Raw genomic sequence first — 21,011 nt, forward strand, 5'->3', positions numbered from 1 at the left:
GTGGTTACATCCTTAGGTTTAACTCTTTCATCCCAAATTGGCAACTTTATATATTTTTTTTTTTAGGGCTGTCAGCGTTAACGCGCCATCATCACGACTAACACAATTATCAGTTAACCCATCTGTTGTGCAAACTGAGTCAAAATCCCTGAAATGTCTCTGTCAACGCATTTCGGGCAGTTTGTCCAAAGTTTATTCATTCTGTGCTCTAGATGGGTTGAGCGCGTTAAAAATTTGAATCGCGTTAATCATGACGACCGCGTTAACGCTGACAGCCCTAATTTTTGGGGGAAATTAGTTCGTCCATGTTTGGACTTCTGTATTGTTAACACACAAATCAGTCCGTGCATGATTACATTGCTCCGCCCATCAAAAAGTCTGCGAATATTTTGCCCATCGTCGATTATTGGACTGACAATTGTTGGTTGGAAGATTTTTACAACCCTATTTCCCAGCCTCATTTAAATAATGTTGTTTGAATTACTGATTTTGTTATAGTTTGGCGAAGACTAACTTGGACCATTTTTTCCCCCCCTTCTCTTTCAGGCCAGCCGTCCCAGTGGGAGAGCATGGATGTGAGCCTAGGAGTGACGGCACTGAGTGTGCTCCAACAGCCTGAGAAGCTTCAATGGGAGGTAGTAGCCAGTGTGTTGGAGGATACTGTTAAGGACCTCGAGGAGCTTGGTGCCAACCCCTCATTAAACCAAACTAAGATTCATAACCAGGCCAAAACAAAGGACAAGGCCCCTGACCACCACAACATTCCCTTTCCTTGCTTGTTGGCTGGAGGCCTGCTCAGCTATCGCTCAGCATCCAGTGTTCCCATGGTTCGACCTACAACCACAACCACAGCTACAACACGCAGGACCGCAGATGGTCCACTTAGGACTCATGGGACCGAGCCCTTTCACCCTGGACCTCTACAGGAACAGGGTCCTATGGAGATAGAGACTTGTAATCCTCAAACTGCAGCACAAGAGCAGGGTTTCTCTAATTTAGCAGGTTCCCAACCTGCTAGCCCCTCTTCTCTTCCAGCTGTACGCAGGACTATACCTGTGCTTCTGCTGTACAGTATCAGAGAAGTAGATGACAAGTCCTCAGGACAAGTCTTTGCTCAGATGAATAACCTAATGAGCAAGGGGCTCCATGAGGAGGGCTTCACTGTGCCACAAATCATTGAGATGGAGTTTGACACCCACGAGCAGCTTCTTCTTCAGGACCCCCCCATCACTTATATTCAGCAGTTTGCTGATGCTGCCAATCTGGCAGGGTTGGATGGGCATATGGAAAAATGGAGCACACTGGCTGCAGCAACAGCCTCCAGTCCGCCTCGACCTGGAGCACTGGTACAGTGCTTGAGGCTGCCCAAACAGCTCGAGGAGGAGAATCTCTATGTGGACTCGATAACACCCTGCTGGGATGGTGTGCACCTGCTGGTTGCCCTGCAGCCCTGTGGCTCTGAGTCTCTGAGTGCTACAAACCAAGTAGAAGCTCTTAATAATCTCAACCGCCTGCACTCTGCACTCTGCAGCCAACGAAAAGCAGACCCCTTACATCCAGTTGCAAATGGGGTGGAAGGCCACCACCCAGGTGGATCGCCACCACAGACACCGCTCATCCTTCCCCCAGGAGACCAGCAGCAGCAAAGGTCCCCAAGTGATGAGAGTGGAGGTGGATATCTTGCACTATACAAGCTCAACTATTCCACCCGTATTGTCACCTTGGATGAGGAACCTATCAAAGTACAGCAGATCTGGGACTCTCGGGATGCCATTACCTCCCTTATTTTGCTTCCTCCTGATGTGCTTGACAGCAGGGAAGATGACAGTGAAGAGGCTCCTGAGGAGGCTCTCCCAACAACTCCAAAAAATAGCTCTTCTGGGCTTGGAACAGGTCCGTCAGGCTCTGCTGAATCTGGAACTGGGACTGTGTGTGGAGCAGCTACCAACAGCAGCAATACTACTGTTACCAGTCCCTCCACCTCTGCCTCCACCCACAAAGACTCCAAGCGGCTGGAGGTGACAGGCCTGGGCCACCTGGTGGTAACCACACGGGCTGGGTTTATTATGATACTGGACCTGTCCACACTAGAGGTCCTAGCTAAGGTGGAGCCACCTAAAAAGGAGGGGTCAGCAGAGGAGACGGACCCATTTGTCTCAGTTACCTATTGCTCTGGGACAGATCGCCTTTGTGCCTGCACCAAAGGTAGGTTTTTCCCTTCTTTTTGTTTCTGCATATTTCCCTGCTGACAGTATTGCTGCTGATGGAATAAATAAACAGACTTTATCTTTTTATGAAAGTTTTTCTTTCATGTGTGCAAATTTTCTTAGACTTATATCATCATATTATGTATTTTATGTTATAACTCATTAAGTCTAGTGTAAAAGTAGTGCCCTTTTGTTCACAAAGTTTATGGGTGTTCTGTATAAAACAATTAAGGGTCGGATTTATGTTAGATTCTTATTAGTAATCTCAACATAAAATCTGGGCCATGTGTATGTCAGTACTTTGGAAATTCCTTACTCATCCATCCATCCATCCATCCATCCACTTTCTTCCACTTTATCTGGGGCCGGGTCGCGGGGGCAGCAGCCTAAGCAGAGAAGCCCAGACCTCCCTCTCCCCAGGCACCTCCTGTAGCTTATCCACTCAGCTCGTGGCCATAGGTGAGGGTAGGGATGTAGATTGACCAGTAAATTGAGAGCTTCGCTTTTATGCTCAGCTCCCTCTTCACCACGACGGACCGGTGCAGCGTCTGCATCACTGCGGCCGCATCACTGCGGCCGCAGCACCAATCCGTCTGTCGATCTCCGGCTCCCTTCTCCAATCACTCGCGAACAAGACCCCGAGATACTTGAACTCCTCCCCTTGGGGCAGGAACTCATCCCTGACCCGGAGTGGGCACTCCACCCTTTTTTGGCTGAGAACCATGGCCTCAGATTTGGGGGTGCTGATCCTCATTCCCGCTGCTTCACACTCGGCTGCGAACTATTCCAGTGCAAGCTGGAGGCCCCCACCCGATGAAGCCAACAGAACCACATCATCTGCGAGAAGCAGAGATGAGATTCTGAGGCCACCAAAGTGAATGCCCTCCGCCACTTGGCTGCGCCTAGAAATCTTGTCCATAAAAATTATGAACAGAATCAGTGACAAAGGGCAGCCCGGGCGGAGCCCATCACCCACCGGGAACGAGTCCGACTTATTGCTGACATTGCGAACCAAGCTCTTGCAACAGTTGTATAGGGATCGGATGGCCCGTAGCAATGGGCCAGACACCCCATACTCCCGTAGCACCTCCCACAGGACACCCTGAGGGACACGGTCGAATGCCTTCTCAAAGTCCACAAAACACCCCCCAAGTATCCTAGGGAGTATAAAGAGCTGGTCCAGTGTCCCGCGACCAGGACGAAAACCGCATTGTTCCTCCTGTATCTGAGGTTCAACTAGCGGACGAACTCTCCTTTCCAGCACCCTGGCATAGACTTTCCCAGGGAGGCTGAGGAGTGTGATCCCCCTGTAGTTGGAACACACCCTCCGGTCCCCCTTCTTAAAAATGGGGACCACCATCCAGTCCAGGGTTATTGCCCCTGATCTCCACGCAACATTGTAGAGGCATGTCAACCAGGACAGCCCTATAACGTCCAGAGCCTTCAGGAACTCGGGGCGGACCTCATCCACACCAGGGGCTCTGCCACCAAGGACTTGTTTAACTGCCTTAGTGACCTCGCCCCCAGAAATTGGTGGGTCACCCCCCTCATCCACAGACTCTGCTTCCTCCTCGGAAGACATGTCAATGGGACTAAGGAGGTCCTTGAAGTATTCCTTCCACCGCCTGACAATTTTCTCAGTCGATGTCAGCAGCGCTCCACCAGCACTATACACAGTGCAGTGCACTTTTTCCATGGCCTCTCCAAACTCCTCCCACACCCGAGTTTTTGCTTCAGCCACTGCCCGAGCCGCATTCCGCTTTGCCTGTCAATAACTGTCTGCTGCCTCCGGAGTCCCACAGGCTAACCAAGCCCGATAGGACTTCTTCAGCCTGGTGGCTCGCTTCACCTCTGGTGTCCACCATTTGGTTCGGGGGTTACCACTATGACAGGCACCAACCACCGTGCGGCCGCAGCTCAATGCAGCAGCTTCGGCAATGGAGATGCTGAACATGGTCCATTTGGACTCAATGTCCCCAGTCTCCCTCGGAATGCTGTTGAAGCTCTGCCGGAGGTATGTGTTGAAGATCTCACGGACTGGGGACTGCTAGACGTTCCCAGCACACCCTCACTACGCGTTTAGGTGCCCCGGGTCTGTCCAGCGTCCTCCCCTGCCACCTGATCCAACTCAACACCAGGTGGTGATCAGCTGACAGCTCAGCCCCTCTCTTTACCTGAGTGTCCAGAACATATGGTCGCAGGTATGGTGATACAATTACAAAAATCAATCATCGATCTGCAGCCTAGAGCGTCCTGGTGCCATGTGCACTTATGGACACTCTTATGTTTGAACAAGGTGTATGTTATCGCCAAATTGTGATTTGCACAGAAGTCCAATAACAAAGCACCGCTCGGGTTCAGATCAGGGAGGCCGTTCCTCCTAATCGCCCCTCCAGGTCTCGCTGTCGTTACCCACGTGAGCATCAAAGTCTCCCAGCAGGACAACAGAGTCTCCAGGTTGAGCACCTTCCAGCATCCCACCCAGGGACTCTAAGAAGGCTGGGTACTCTGAACTGCCACTCGCAGATGACAGTCAGGACCCGTTCCCTGACCCTAAAGTGAAGAAAGAAGAAACCCCCTCATCCACCAGGAAGAACCCCAACATCCTTACTCGGTTTCTCTTGTTTTATTTTAAGTAGTTGAATTATTTTATGAAATAATTGGACTGTGATTTTTGAAAAATATAACATAAATTTTTTTAAATGTTTTATTCTCTACATGATGCAGTATTATTTCTTGAATGAAAGGACATTTTGCATAACTAGTGAAACAACACTGTGTTCATAACAATGATGGAAGATGTCATCGAGTGACTCATTGGTTTGTTTAAAAGCTGTTGACTAGAAAGATTCCAGCATTTGTTTATTTTCTTTTTCTTGTGTAATATATACGGTGGGACTAATGAACCAGCAAACACAGATTTAGGTTGAAATCCAGCTCTTTGCGTGAAAACCTTTGTCTTCAGTGAATACACATGAAGAAGTTAAACAGTGTAATGGAATGCTATACTGCAAAAGTCTTAAGCCACGTATGATTTCGTTATATTCTACAAGGAAAATGGGACATTGGTGCAGTGATTTATTGAAACAAAAATAAAAAAGAATTCTCAAGAGCTTAAAAGTCAGTATTTGTATGTTGTAGTATGGTTGTCTTTTATTCTTTAGGCACGCCTTCTTGTCATTTCTTTAAGTAGTCTTCAGGGTTCTTGAAGTACTTTCCAAAGCTCTTCTTTGGATGTTGGCTTGATTTTGTTCTGTTGTCTATGTAGATGATCCCACACTATTTGAGGTCTAGGATCTGTAGGTAGGCCAATCCATGGTGTTCCATTCTGTGTTGAATGTAGGTATGTGTGGTGGGGCGTGGTCTGTGGTGCCGCATGGACGCACCTGCACGGCATCTGCAAATCACACCCGCGGTGTTAAATCACGGGGAAGCAGGGTTGAGAGGGTTGTTATGGTGGTGTAACAAAGAGGCAGTTATACTGTCAGCTCATCTTGATTTATTTTCCTATCTCTTAAATACATGATTTTTAGATACTGTTGATCTGTTGTAGGTAATTCCCTTTCATTGAACTTACTCAGTGCAGCAAATATAATATGGGATGTCATGTCCCTCTGTGTCCTGGCTGAAGATGCCTATTCATATCTTTAAGACAGATTGCTCGATTGACTCACAGGTAATCTTCATCCAACTCCAAAGGCAAGGAGAAACCTGTCAATGTACCTGCAGCGAGCTAGACTAACCACAAGGAGTATGTTAATGAATTAGCTGAGAATGAGCCAGAACCATGCAAAGGTGCTGTTTCCCCTCATGTTCTTGCTCCCTGAGAGATGCAAGTTATGATTATTTCTTCATGATGTAGCTCCTTATCCCTTATCCCCCCGTAGTCATTACAGTTGTGCACATAGACCTTGTTCTTGAAAATATATATAAGTACACTGTCTTCCAAATTATTTTGCTAATGATATTTTTCTCTGATTTTCTGAAATAGTCAATTCAAATGACAGTCAGCATAATTTTTGAGTCATCAACCATTAGTGTAATTCAAATGTTACTGAACAAACCTCCCAATGAGAACGGTATGTTTTTCAAAAATAAAAAACTTAAAATGCACTGTTCCATATTATTAAGCACACAGTTTCAAAACACTTTAAAGATTGTAGAGAATTGAAAATGGTCATTTGTTGAATCTGCAGCATTAGGAGTTCATATTTAGAGAAATCAAGTTTTTTTTTAATCAAAAACATCTTAACAGGGCAAGTTACATATTAACATAGGAACCCTTATTTGATAGCAGTTTCACAGTTCTTGCATCCATGAAACTTGTGAGTTTTTGGAGAGTTTCTATTTGAATGTCGTCGCAGGATGTCAGAATAGCCTCCCAGAGCTGCTGTTTGGATGTGAACTGCCTCTCACCCTCATAGTTTTTTGCTTGAGAATGCCTCAAAGGTTCTCAATAGGATTGCGGTTAGAGGAGGATGGGGGCCACACCATGAGTTTCTCTCCTTTTAGGCTGATAGCAGTCAATGATGCAGAGGTATTCCTTGCAGCATGAGATGGTGCATTGTCTTGCATGAGGATGATTTTGTTGCGGAAAGCACGGTTCTTCTTTTTCTACCATGGAAGAAAGTGGTCAGTCAGAAACTCTACATACTTTGCAGAGGTCATTTTCACACCTTCAGGGACCCTAAAGGGCCAACCAGCTCTCTCCTCGTGATTCCGACCCAAAACATGACTTCACCACATCCTTGCTGATGTTGCAGCCTTGTTGGGACATGGTGGCTGTCCACCAACCATCCACGACTCCATTCATCTGGACCACCCAGGGTTGCACTGCACCCATCAGTGAACAAGACTGTTTGAAAACTAGTCTTCATGTAGTTCTGGGCCCCACTGCAGCCATTTCTGCTTGTGAGCATTGGTTAGGGTTGACCAAATAGAAGATTTATGCACAACTCACAAGTCTCTGGAGGATCCTACACCTTGACTTTTGCGGGGCTCCAGAGGCGGCAGCAGCTTCAAAAATATCTGTTTGCTGCTTTGTAATGGCCTTTTAGCAGCTGCTCTCTTAATCTGATGTATTTGCCTGGCAGAAACCTTCCTCATTGTACCTTTATCTGCATGAACCCATGTGTGCTCTGATTCAGCCACAAATCTCCTAACATCATAGTGATTACGCTTATGTTTTTGTGAAATATCTAACGTTACATGAACATTAACGTGTCCAAGGCATTCAACTATTTCACTTTTTTAGCAGCAGAGAGATCCTTTTTCTTTCCCATATTGCTTGAAAATGCTGGTCTGCTTAATAATGTGGAACATCCTTCTTTAGTAGTTTTTCCTTTAACTGGGCTCACCTGGCAAACTAATGATCATAGGTGTCCGAGATTGATTTCAGTGATCCATAATGACCTGAGACACCATTCCTTCCATGAGTTTAATTGAAAAACAACTTATTTAATCTTTATGCCACTTAAACACATTTTGCATAATAATAACAAAGGATGAAGCAAGCTGTTTTATCTGTTTACCCTTGAAGGTCCATCCTTTAAGATCTACTTGCTGATTGGCTGCCCCTTGGAAATAGAAGGTTGAGTTGCTGGTGGTTTAGGGTTATGTGCTCACAACCAGAGGCGTTTGTCTGAGAGCAGAAGAAGGTCTTATGTGGCCTTTCATAATGTTATGAAAAAGTTGAAGCATTACCAGGACAAAAATTAGACCATTTTGTTTCCTTTTCATATTATTTAAGACAATTTTCAAATTGCTAAATGACAGTTAGAATTTTCTTAGAAGTTCTTCGAATTGTTTTGTCTGAACAATTTCACTGTGAAATTACTACCAGTGTCTATATTTATTTATTATTAGAACAAAATAACAATAATTTAATATGAATTTATTATATGAAACAACATAAAATCTCCTGAATAAGGATTAATATTTCTGAAAAACTGGAGGTTCTTTTTAGAGTATCTTTTTCTAATGTTTTTTTTGTTTCTGCTCTCCTGAAGGTGGAGAACTTCATTTCCTTCAAATTGGAGGTGTGTGTGAAGATGTAGATGACGGAGACATGTTTATTGATGGCCCCCTTTCTAAAGGGGCTGAACTGCTGCTTGAGGGGGCCAAACCCTCCTCTAACCCTTCTAGCCCCGGGATTACAGGTAGACCTGTCTCTAGACACACTGAGTCAGTAATTCACTACATCAGTTTTGATGCGTAACTTAAAAAGTGTTCTGGCCTTTGTTTAGGAGTGGACCTACTGGTAGATCAACCACTGACCACAGAGATTCTGATGTCCCTGGTAGAGCTGACACGCTTTGAGACTTTGACCCCACGCTTCTCAGCCACAGTTCCCCCGTGCTGGGTGGAGGTGCAGCAGGAGCAACAACAGCGACGCCACCCACAGCACCTTCATCAGCAGCACCATGGAGATGCAGCCCAGCACACACGTACTTGGAAACTTCAAAGTGACAGGTAGCAGTTTTAATTATCTGTACTGTTATGTCTGAGCTAGTGGCTTTATAGTGTAGGGATGCAAATTTGCCTAACAAGTGAAAGACTGCAGGAGAAAACACAGTCCCACAGGTTTGTGAGGAGATTTTTCTTTAAGAATCACTCTTCCTTGAAATCTTTGCCTGTTGCCAACAAAGATAACAAAATACTAACTTTTTTTGTATGTATTAAGTACCGACTAGTGCTGTTGTACTGGTTTCTCCCTTCCCTGCTTTTACTGTCAGTGTAAATGGACCTCTCACATAGTGAGCAGACAAGAGAGGTGGAGCAAACATTTGAGCCAAGTTTAGTCTCTTAGATAACTGTTAGATTGAGCAAGAGAAGCAGACAGGGAAAGCATTAACGAGCTAAGCTTTTTAATTTTAGTCAACTTGAGTTTGTGCTAAAGTAAAAAAAATGTACAGAAAAAAGAAGCTGTTGGTGTAAAATCATCAGATCCTTTGCTCTTACCCTTAGCTTTAGTATGCTAGCCCACTAGCAACAGGTACACTCCAGCTGACACGCAGGGTAGAAAATCCAAAACCGTATAGAAATGACATGTACGGATCAACTCGTTGTCACCAGTCTGTGTTCCGGGTATCAGTAACACATCTCCCAGTTGATAACCAACATTTTGAATATTTATTTATGAATCTGCTGCTAATGTATCAAAACAGTTGTCAGTCTTGTTTGCTAGTCAGGTCTTCGCACATGTTCCAGTCACACTTAGACATAACTCATGTTTTGAATCATATGTACTTGAATCTCAGCTATAATCAACAGTTCTAGAGCAGCAAATTCTACTTTTGGTTTCTGTTTTGTATCTGAAATCTTGATCATACTTTCCTCATCTACTGGAGTTACAGACATTTCACCATCAACTGGTATGCTCACGAGTCAGTGTGTAGCTTGACATGCTTAATATTTGAAATGGTTGATAATGTGATCGTGTAGGAATACTTTCTTTAATAATGATGACCTCTGTTCTGTCTTCAGCTCTAGCTGGGATGAGCATGTGTTTGAACTGGTGCTGCCCAAGGCCTGCATGGTGGGCCATGTGGACTTTAAGTTTGTCTTGAATGCCAACATCGTCAACATTCCTCAGATCCAGGTCACTCTGCTTAAAAACAAAGCACCTGGGCTGGGCAAAGTCAGTGGTGAGGACATTGTTTTTATACAATTAATGATTGCTTTTAACCAGCAGTGTTTCAGATTAAAGCAGCTTTCTTTTGGGGGGAAGTTTTCATCATTTCTCATTCAGTTAGTATGTATTTTATTCTTACTAGATAGAACTGACTTTATACATCTCAGTATTACTCCTTATCGCTTCAACAGAAACAGCTGTGGACAGGCAGATCTCGTTCCCTCTTTCCAATGTCCTTCATGCAAATGGGGAGAGAAATGGCCAACCTGTAATGCAAGACTTCACAGAGGACATCCAGTTCATGGACATAGAGGAGACATCAGGTCAAACATTTTAGGCAGTTTGAATTTATAAACACTTATTTGCCCTGCAGATGATCACTCACCTAGAACCTTTCATTTCAGATGATGATTCGACTTTGAAATTATTTCTTTCTTTTTGTAAATAAACTGTATGTAAACATAAAATTGTGGTTTCATATGCTTATTGCAGGCTCCATGTTGTGTCCATTCCTGGAAGACCACAAGGAGGACATCCTGTGTGGTCCAGTATGGCTGGCCAGTGGGCTAGACCTCTCTGGCCATGCTGGTATGCTCAGCCTCACTAGCCCCAAGCTGGTAAAAGGTAATAAACACATAGCCAGGTCTTAATTTTCAGTATATCAGACTAAAGCAGTTTCAATAGCCACCTGAATCTCGTACTGGTTTAGAATTAATATTTGTTTCTCCAGTGGCATTGGTGATCATCAAGACTGCCAAACACACAGTTCATTTCAAGTTGATGTAAATATAGGAATGATGACAATAAAGTTAATTTGTCAAACCAGTATTCCAAACTACTTTGGAAGCCCTTTATTTGGAAATTCATGGTCAAACTCCTAGATCGTCGTGACATAAACAATTCAGTGAGATGGTTATAATGCTGACTGTTAGATGTGAAATGACTTCCTGATCATAGCCTGCAGTTCATATTCATCTACACAGGTGTGTGTCAGTGTTTTACAATTGTCCTGTTGATCCCTCTCTGCTGCAGGCATGGCAGGAGGGAAGTACCGCTCTTTCCTGGTTCACATCAAGGCAGTAAGTGATAAGGGCACGGAGGAGAACCCCCGCCCCGTGGTGAGAATGCCTAGTTCCAAGCCTCAGGGCACCAAAGCGCACTCACTGTCAACCCTCCTTCAAAGGGCTCAGGCTTCTAAGGTACACAATTACAGTTCCTAAGCCAGTCAGATGGCACATAAGTGTTGGATTTCATCAAGTTACAGCCCGTTTAGAGTAATGTTTCTATATGTTTTGTCAACCGAGGCTGTCGGCTCATTTGTTTCCACTGAAAGTGGAGAGTTTATTTATTTTTTAAATAAAGAAAAAAACGGAAGATGTAACTTGATTGGTCCAAAGTGAACTATTGAATAATTCTTATACTATGAAAAGTCTTGTTTTTGCAATCATTTTGTTTTCCAAGATAAAAACATTCCAAAAAAAATGAACAGCTGGTCTACCCTTGACTTTGTGAAACTACCAAATGCCAAACAAAGCCACATTCATGTATTTGCTACCTGTTATTTTTGTGTGTAGGAGAAAGTCTCCGCAGTGAAGACGGAAACCTCAGCTCCATCAAAGAAAGTAGAAAACCTGCGAGGATGCGACCTGCTTCAGGAAGTTTCAGTCACAATCAGAAGGTTCAAGAAGACGTCAATTCCCAAAGAAAGGTCAGATAACTGCTGAGGTGCTGCTGGCACTGTGGTCAGGTTAAACATTTAACACAGATACATTTTTGCTTAGATGGTTTTTGTGGTGGTTTTTTACAAGTTAGCTGGTCTGTGTCTGCTGCTCTGTCGTTTTCAGGGTCCAACGCTGTGCAATGCTGCAGTTCCCAGACTTCCATGAGAAGCTGCTGGATGCACTGTGTCGGCGAACAGAGGGCGACCCAGCCACGGAGCATGCCCAGAGCCTCATCCTAGATATCTTGTGCTGGCTGGCTGGGGTCTTCTCCAATGGACCTTGCAGGTAGAAGTCAACCTGGAGACATACAGATATAAGATAGCATTACCATAAGGGCTCTAGATTATACATGACCATCACGTTCACATTGTACTAATTGGAATATTGCATTTTGTGTCCTGTTTTTAGCCTAAAAGAAGGAAAGGAGAGTCTGCAGGTGAAAACCAGGACGAGGCTTACCGATATTGTACGGGTGTGTTTCTTTGAGGCTGGCCGGAGTATAGCACACAAATGTGCTCGCTTTCTTGCACTTTGCATTAGGTAAGAAGCCTGTTTGAGCCAAAGATGCAGACAGTTCTTTTACAATTGGGCAAATTTACAACTTAACACGCATAAGGTAGAGGCCTTGTTCACTGATGGAGTGCTAAGATGCTGTTTGTTAGGCAGGTCCACTTATTTGAAAAGGGAAGAGAGACAGAGTGTGCAGTTAATTTCTCACATTCGGCATAAAAAGAAAGTAATGGGTGCTCTGCTGAATGCGTTGTGTCAGCCAACATTATGTTTTTAAGGGTGAGAGGGCTCTACCACAAGTCAAGGCTTACATTAGGGGTTATTAATTTCTTGTAATGTAACATGTGTTCTCTCTTGGTATCTTGTGTTTTGTTTTTTAGGTTTACTTAAATAAAATAACAAGCACGTAGTTTTGTTTCTTGTTACAGTAATGGGAAAGGAGAACCAAGTCAGCAGGGTTTTGGCGTGAGCCTTCTGAAGGCTCTGCTGGACAATATGCCTTACTTGCCTGCAGCAGCAACTGGTGGTGAGTGATTGAGCAACATCTAGCACTCTCCCTTGTCTGTGTTTCTTGACTGTCCAGACTTGATGTTTTACCCTCTCCTCTTTCTTCTGTGGGCTTCCAGGCTCAGTGTTCTGGTACTTTGTGTTGTTAAATTACGTGAAGGAGGAGGACCTGGCAGACTGCAGCACTGCTTGTGCCTCCCTGCTCACCGCCATCTCTCGACAGCTGCAGGACCGCCTCACACCACTGGAGGCCCTGCTGCAGACCAGGTATCTGTATAGCTCTTTAGTCTAAACCCTAGGTTCATAAATTACGTTTTTCTCATCTTATCGTCACCTTATTTTATCCCCCTTTCTTGGATGTTTATCTATTCGTTCCCAGGTACGGACTGTACAGCTCTCCATTTGACCCAGTGCTCTTTGACTTGGAGGTCAGCGGTTCCTCATGTAAGAATGCCTTCAACAGCAGCATCGGAGTGCAGTCTGATGAGATCGACCTCTCCGACATACTCTCAGGTATGAGCACTAAAACTTCACAGGAATTTCTTTCTGTGACCACTGACCTGAACTTGCAGATCTTAAAGCACTGCTCTCCTTTATCACAAGAAGGCTCTATAATGTGAAAATGAAATACATTTTAATGACCAAGTCTGCTCTGACACCTAGTTGAGAGGGGAAAAAAACTCAAAGCATCTTTTACCTCGCAGGGCTTTTTAAAGTACAGTGTGCAAAATATACACTGAACAGTTTCATAATATCTACTATATAATCATTTCAAACTACAGACTTTTCTTGGCTTGTCAGATTTCAGTGAGACTTTTTGCAACTTCTGATTTGGCCTTTCCTGTTGAAGCTGCAACTTATGTGGGTCTACCCATCCACACACCAAAATTGCACCTTCACTGGACCTGAAAGATTCCAGTCAAGCTTTATGCAAAAAAAAGCAAGCTAGTAAACTGAGAAACCCTTGAAGCCCATCAAGTGGAGACACTTCTGTTGAAATAAAATTCCACAGGGTAACTTGAAAGGAGGCTGAATAAGGTGCCCCTGAGTCCTCCCTTAGTTAAGCTGCAATAGGTCTGTACTAAAAAGTGTGGGGTTTTTTGGTGTGTGTGTGTGTGTGTGTGCACCCTCTCCAGTCACCGTCAACAAGCCACGGCAACTGGCTGCTCCTCCATTTGCCAGTTCTGCTGGGGGTTTCTTCTTGTTAAAAGGGAATCTTTCTTTCCCACTCTGACCAAGTGCTTATGGAAAAAATTAAAAAGAGCATTATGTTTTAAGGGTGAAAGGAGGAACTCAAATGCTTGTTAAGCATATTTTTTTTCAGTTAGTTTTGAATGTTGTATGTTTCGTAGGGAATGGAAAAGTGAGCAGCTGTGCAGCAGCAGAAGGCAGCTTCACAGCATTAACAGGACTCTTGGAGGTGGAACCTTTGCACTTTACTTGTATCTCCACCAGTGATGGCACACGGGTGGAGCGAGATGACGCCAGCATGTTCACTGGTAACCATTTGATCTTAGCTTGGTTTTAGCTGAGGTTTTAGTATGGGAACTGTCCTTTCTTGAAGTTGTATTCTTTGTTTCCAGTGAGTACATTTGGTGTGACCCCAACAGTGGGCGGCCTGTCAACGGGAACGGTTGGAGAAGCTTCTACGGCTCTGAGTTCTGCAGCTCAGGTGGCTCTCCAGTCGTTGTCTCATGCTATGGTGTCAGCAGAGCAGCAGCTGCAGGTCCTGCAGGAGAAGCAACAGCAGCTGCTGAAGCTGCAGCAGCAGGTGAAGAACTAGTTCAGTTATCTGGCCTGTTTAAGCTGCAGGAGCTCAACAAAACTCAATGACAGGAGTGCGGTCATATTAGCATTTTCTTACCCTAAGACAGACTAGCTATTAGAACACAATAGAATAGAACAGAATGGAAATGGTTCAAAAGTAAATAATCACACACTAGGTAGAGAAGTGATGAAATAGGAGTTTGTTTGGCACTGGTTTCTGAGAACCAAATGACCAAGTTATAAAACTTATTTAGCAGAAATCTTTATGACATGATGATGTAAGAAAAAGTCTCAAAGGTTCATAAAGGATATGAAGCCAAATGTTACAGATTGTTAATTTCTTCCACCGAGAAATGCTATTATTGTAGCAAGGACTTGATACAGTTTAAAAACCTAACCACAGTTCATGGCTGTGGAAACCATGTTCTGACTGGACACTAAATGTTTGCACAAAACTGAAGAGATCCAAGAAATTAAAAGACAAGAAATGCTGAAAGCTTTTTCCAGTTTTGGATTTCTCTAAAGTTTGCCATGTTGCTCTAATACAAATCTAGTGTTTTTATCCTGTGGCTGTAATATTCTTTGTATGCTGTAAACAGAAGGCCAAGCTGGAGGCTAAGCTGCATCAGACCACCTCAGCAGCAGCAGCTGCTGCCTCAGGCGTGGGACCTATACACAACTCTGTGCCTTCAAACTCTTCCTCCGCGCCAGGCTTTTTCATTCATCCTTCTGACGTCATCCCCCCAACACCTAAAACCACACCCCTCTTCATGACCCCTCCTCTCACACCCCCCAATGAGGTGGTTTCTGCAGCCTTCAGTGCTGAGCTGGCTCACCTGTTCCCTGGTTCCATGATGGACCCTGGGCCTGTCAACCTGGCTGCACACAAGAACACACAGAAAGCCAAACCAGTTAGTAACAAGTAGCTCCATGCTTTGTGGCTATTTATCCCTGAGTCATTGGGATATTTATATAGCTATTGCTGCATATATCACTTTCAACAAATGATTTTAGATCTAGATAGATTTATCTAACTTGATAGATTGCTTTGCAGTAAAATGAGAAATGTCTCTCTTTCTGCCTCAGAGCCCAATGGGCAGTGGTCTGGCTTTGGCCATTTCCCAGGCATCTCACTTCCTGCAGCCTCCTCCACATCAGTCAATCATCATAGAGCGGATGCACTCGGGTATGTCATGTAGGACTATTCCATATTGACCACCTAACCTAGTGCTTAAATGTCAATATTTTAAGACTGGAAGATTCTGAAACTTTCTGAAAGTTTTAATCATGTTTCATTTGTTGCTAATTACGTTAGGAAATACCGTCAAATTAAATATTTGTGGAAAATAAACTGAGCTTGCTCATGAGTGTGCTATGTTTTTCCTCCCAGGAGCTCGCCGTTTTGTAACTTTGGACTTTGGCCGTCCTGTTTTGCTGACGGATGCTCTGATCCCCACCTGTGGCGACCTGGCCTCTCTGTCCATAGACATCTGGACTCTGGGTGAGGAGGTGGATGGCCGCAGGCTGGTGGTGGCCACAGACATCAGCACCCACTCCCTCATTCTGCATGACCTGCTGCCACCACCTGTTTGCAGGTTCATGAAGGTCTGTTTCTCTCTGTTTTACTTTGGGGCAGAGTTGTGGGTTGGCTTACGTGATGTTTTAAATTTCTTTGTTGAGTTAAAAATCTGCCGCAATGATGGATGTAATACTGCTATTGTGGGCTGCCTCATATTCTCAGATCACTGTGATTGGGCGCTATGGCAGCACCAATGCTCGTGCTAAGATTCCACTGGGCTTCTACTATGGCCACACTTATATCCTGCCTTGGGAGAGTGAACTGAAGCTGATGCATGATCCTCTTCGGGGAGAGAGCGAAGCTGCCAGTCAGCCAGATGTGGATCAACACCTGACCATGATGGTGGCTTTGCAGGAGGACATCCAGTGCAGGTGAGACAGGAAGTAAAGCAGATACAGATGCCTCATTTGAGTTTGACTATAGCTTCATTGAACAGACTTGAGATATTTGGTGGTGTCTGTGGCTCAGGAGGTTGAGCAGGTCATCTCCTAATTGAAAGGTCAGTGAGTTGATTCCTGGCTACTCCAGCCTGCATGCCAAATATCTTTGAGCAAGATACTGAACCTTAAGTTGCTCCCGATGTGTTTATCACAGTGTTAATGTGTGTGAATGCTAGATGGAAATGGTTAAACAAGACATGTATAAAGCACTACAATGTCGTGAAAAAGAGTTTGACCTCTTCCTGATCTCCTAATGTTTGTGTATATTGTATATCACACTTTTTATATCACTACGTGTATCACAAGGTTTCAGATCATCAAACAAACTTAATTATTAGATAATGATAACACAAATAAACACAAAATTCAGTTTCCAAATGAAGTTTATTATTATTAAGGGGAGCTGGTTGGTTACCCTAGCAGCAACAGCTGCAATCAGGTGTTCACAGTAACTCCCAAAGAGTCTTTTACCGCACTGTGGAGGAATTTTGGCCCACTCATCTTTGCAGAATAGTTGTAATTCAGCCACATTGGAGGATTTTCAAGCATGAACCCCCCTTTTAAGGTCATGCCACAGAATCTCAATTGAATTCTGGGTCAAGACTCTGACTAGTCCACTCCAAAGTCTTCATTTTGTTTTTCTTAAGCCATTCAAAGGTGGACTTGCTGGTGTCTTTTGGACCATTGTCCTGCTGTGAAACCCGAGTACGCTTCAGCTTGAGATCATAACCAGACAGCAGAATTCATGGTCCCATTTACCACAGCAAGTCTTCCAGGTGCTGAGGCAGCAGAGCAGCCTCACCAGCTTCACCACTGTTCAGAGTTTTCTCCATTTGTGTATAATGGATCTGACTGTGGTTCAGTGAAGTTCCAAGGCTTAAGAAATGGCTTTTAGCCCTTTTCAGACTGATAGACATCAGTGATTTTGTTTCATTAGATCATGGTCTGCTTCAATTTGTCAGATGGGTTCTATTTAAGTGGTTTCTTGATTCAACAGGTCTGCCAGTAATTAGGCCTGACTATGTTTAGTAAAACTGAACTTAAATATCCAAAAGTTGATTCTGCTCATCTGGACGTAGCATTTTGTGGGAGAAACGTTTCGTCACTCATCCAAGTGACTTCTTCAGTCTCAGCTGACTGCAGGTTTCCCCAATCTTATAAACAGTACATTTACACAATGACTGAACCCAGCCCATTGAAGGAACAATGGGCTGGGAGGTCAGTTCCTTAATCTTAATATGCAAATTCTCATGACCATTGATCAACAACCACTGACCAAAACCCACTGATCAAAGACCACTGATCAATGGCCATGAGTACCATTCACAGAGTTGGGGAATGGCTGCAATCATAGCATTGTAAGATGGCGAAAGCTGTACCCTTAAGCCCCCTCCTCAATTCAGAGATGGTCTTTCCCTTTTCACGTAAATGGCCTCCTTGACTCCGCGCTCAAACCAGCGTTCCTCCCTGTCCAGGATGTGTACATCCTCATCTTTGAAAGAGTGTCCACTAGCCTGACGAGGTAGCTCTTCTGTGTTGTGCCGTCCGCTTCGCCAGAGGTTGTTTGGTTTCCCTGATGTATAAATCCTGACAATCCTCCTGGCACTTAACAGCGTACACTATGTTACTCTGTTTGTCTCGGGGGACCCGATCCTTGGGGTGGACCAATTTTTGGCGCAGCGTGTTTTGGGGTTTAAAAGCCACAGAGACACGGTGTTTAGAAAAAATGTGTCTCAACTGCTCCGATACTCCTGACACATATGGGATCACTACAGGGTTCGCTTGGGCAGCGGTTGTCCTTCTCTCCTGGATCGGCTGGAGCTTTCTTTAGGTGCCTTTCCAGTTTTGACAAAGGTCCACCTGGGATAACTTAAATAATGTAGTGATTTCATCTGAGGGGCGATCGTGGCTCAAGAGTTGGGAGTTCGCCTTGTAATCGGAAGGTTGCCGGTTCGAGCCCCGGCTTGGATAGTCTCGGCCGTTGTGTCCTTGGGCAAGACACTTCACCCATTCCCTACTGGTGGTGGTCAGAGGGCCTGGTGGCGCCAGTGTCCGGCAGCCTCGCCTCTGTCAGTGCGCCCCAGGGTGGCTGTGGCTACAATGTAGCTTGCCATCACCAGTGTGTGAATGTGTGTGTGAATGGGTGGATGACTGGATATGTAAAGCGCTTTGGGGTCCTTAGGGACTAGAAAAGCGCTATACAAATGCAGGCCATTTACCATTTACCATCTGCAAAAGAAGTTTGTAAATTTTTTGGTGGTGTTGTGAATTTTCCAATTTTGTATTTATTTACCAGGTATAATCTAGCTTGCCATCGGCTAGAGACTCTTCTGCAGAACATCGACCTGCCACCTCTCAACAGCGCCAACAATGCCCAGTACTTCTTAAGAAAACCAGATAAGGTTGTTGAGGAAGATCAGCGTGTTTTCTCAGCCTACCAGGACTGCATCCAGCTTCAGCTACAGCTTAACCTGGCTCACCATGCGGTTCAGCGGTTGCGTGTATCACTGGGTACCAGCCGCAAGTCACTCTCAGCAGCTGGGGCTCCGGAAGCAAAGGAGCTAGTTCACAACTCCTCCACAGAGCAACTGAGAACCATCATCCGCTACTTGCTGGACACACTGCTCAGCCTGCTGCATTCTAATAATGGTGAGCTGAACTCTGCTGGATCTGCTTTTTAGTGAAGTTGTACATTTCACAGATGACTTTGTTAGTAACGTGTGGATTGAAACGCTGTTACACATGATTGATTCATTTTTATGGGTATTTTTAGGCCATTCTGTCCCCTCGGTGCTCCAGAGCACATTCCATGCCAAGGCCTGTGAGGAGCTCTTCAAACATCTTTGCATCAGTGGGACGCCCAAGATCCGACTTCATGCCGGCCTGCTGCTGGTGCAGCTTTGTGGAGGCGAGCGCTGGTGGGGCCAGTTCCTCTCTAATGTACTGCAGGAGCTCTACAACTCTGAACAGCTGCTCATCTTTCCCCAGGACAGGTAAAGAACTATCAGATTCCATATAGTCACAACATTTTAGATTAATGTGAAATTCAATAAATAATAATAATAAATAATGAAAAAAGGTAGGGTTTTTAATGAAAAATAAAATAATTTTTCAGTCCCACAGGAAAATCTAATCATGACATTACACATTGGTTTGTATCAAAATGTTGACTTCTAATGAACGGTTAAAAAAAAAAAGAAAGAAGGAAAGGAAAGGAAACATAAACCAAATCAAAACCAACCTCTCCCACCATAGAGTTGTTTAACCCTCTGCAGTCGATGGATACGCTGGCACGTCCAAATCACATGACCAATTTAAGATGACACAGCAACAAGATGCAACGACCCAGATTCTTCATTTCAAAAGTGTGGATGTGTGGACTGTATATGAATTTATAATTGTTGATCGGCCATGTAAACCCAGAGTTATGATAAAAAATACATGCGGTGTATTTTTCTGAATAAAACAGTGGTATTTACTCCTGGAAGAAATGGTAGAAACAGTGTTTTCTAACTACAGTGCTATAGCAAGAATTCTCCGCTTGCAGAGCAAAAAGAAAGGAAAAGAAAAAAAACACCCCTTCCCTATTGGTGTTAAAGTGTACCATGTTGACCAATCAAAAAAGTATATGGCAACATGTGGTATGTGGTTGGCTAGGGTGGCACTAACAAAGGCAGAGCAGTGAATGAGGGATGGGGCTCTCACATGTACTCTACCCACATAAACTGTCTGGAACTGCTGGCAGTTCACCTGTCGCTAAAACATTTTCTGCCTTGGCATAGAGGTCATCATGTTTCATTGAGATCGGACAATTCCACATTTGTGGCCTACATCAACAGACAGTGCCCCAAGTTACACACACTGGCACACAGACTGATGGTCTGGAGCAGTGTTCACCTGCTGTCTCTGAGAGCAACTCGCATGCCATGGATCTTGAACTTTGGAGCAGATCTTCTCTCTAGGGGCAACTCACTGTGTGGAGACTGGAAGCTTCACCCGAGGTGGTGAAGCAGATCTGGCTGCAATTCGATCAGGCGACTGTGGACTTGGAGAATGCTCAGTGTCCCGTTTTTTTTTTGTTTTGTTTTGTTTTGTTTTTTCCCCCCTGCACGATTAGAAAGCTCCACTGGGGATGAATGCTGTGGCTCACAATCTCCAAGAACCCTCCTCTATGCCCTCATTTCTCCAACTCTGCCCAGAGCGAGAGAGAATGGTCACGTTGTCATCCTGATAGCCCCACACTGCCCAGGGAAGCACTGGCTGGTGGAGATTTTTCAGCTGCTGCGCAGAGACCTCCTGTCTCTTGCATGGGGGGAAATATTCCATCCCCACCTAGAGAGGCTAGCTCTATGTGAGTAGTTTAACCTGAACACTGTGGGGCTTCCCCACAGTGTTATCGACGCTAGTCACTGTTCTAGAGCGTGGCGTGTGTTTGAAAAGTGGTGCTTAGAGCTGCATTCTCTTGTTTCCCTTTTGAATCCCTGGAACAGGTTTGAGTTAACATTTCTGTCCTTGAAGACAACTCTATATGAAGGTCAACCTTGCCTTTATCCCAAAGGTTCTTGGCACATGTTCCTCTGTAGAACTGCTGGCCTTTTACCCACGCCTTTCACCTCAGATTCCCACATATGGGAAATCCTGTGTATA

General features: G+C 44.6%; 1 protein-coding gene across 4 annotated transcripts in view; it reads left to right on the forward strand.

The window, feature by feature from the left end:
- birc6 (baculoviral IAP repeat containing 6) overlaps nt 1-21,011 on the forward strand; it is a 129,148-nt gene that overhangs the window by 30,611 nt on the left and 77,526 nt on the right. For all 4 annotated transcript variants that reach the window (XM_082558084.1, XM_082558087.1, XM_082558086.1 and 1 more), the window contains exons 10-30: nt 547-2,205; nt 8,216-8,365; nt 8,453-8,678; nt 9,693-9,853; nt 10,032-10,163; nt 10,333-10,464; nt 10,873-11,039; nt 11,415-11,548; nt 11,685-11,846; nt 11,970-12,101; nt 12,500-12,597; nt 12,698-12,845; nt 12,958-13,091; nt 13,931-14,077; nt 14,162-14,349; nt 14,945-15,256; nt 15,432-15,531; nt 15,736-15,950; nt 16,087-16,295; nt 18,661-19,013; nt 19,138-19,357. In XM_082558084.1, the coding sequence (XP_082414210.1) occupies nt 547-2,205; nt 8,216-8,365; nt 8,453-8,678; nt 9,693-9,853; nt 10,032-10,163; nt 10,333-10,464; nt 10,873-11,039; nt 11,415-11,548; nt 11,685-11,846; nt 11,970-12,101; nt 12,500-12,597; nt 12,698-12,845; nt 12,958-13,091; nt 13,931-14,077; nt 14,162-14,349; nt 14,945-15,256; nt 15,432-15,531; nt 15,736-15,950; nt 16,087-16,295; nt 18,661-19,013; nt 19,138-19,357 (5,179 nt within the window). The remainder of the gene's footprint in view (nt 1-546; nt 2,206-8,215; nt 8,366-8,452; nt 8,679-9,692; nt 9,854-10,031; nt 10,164-10,332; nt 10,465-10,872; nt 11,040-11,414; nt 11,549-11,684; nt 11,847-11,969; nt 12,102-12,499; nt 12,598-12,697; nt 12,846-12,957; nt 13,092-13,930; nt 14,078-14,161; nt 14,350-14,944; nt 15,257-15,431; nt 15,532-15,735; nt 15,951-16,086; nt 16,296-18,660; nt 19,014-19,137; nt 19,358-21,011) is intronic.

Source organism: Aulonocara stuartgranti (assembly GCF_965226115.1).
Source record: "Aulonocara stuartgranti genome assembly, chromosome: 13".
Taxonomy (NCBI): Eukaryota; Metazoa; Chordata; class Actinopteri; order Cichliformes; family Cichlidae; genus Aulonocara; species Aulonocara stuartgranti.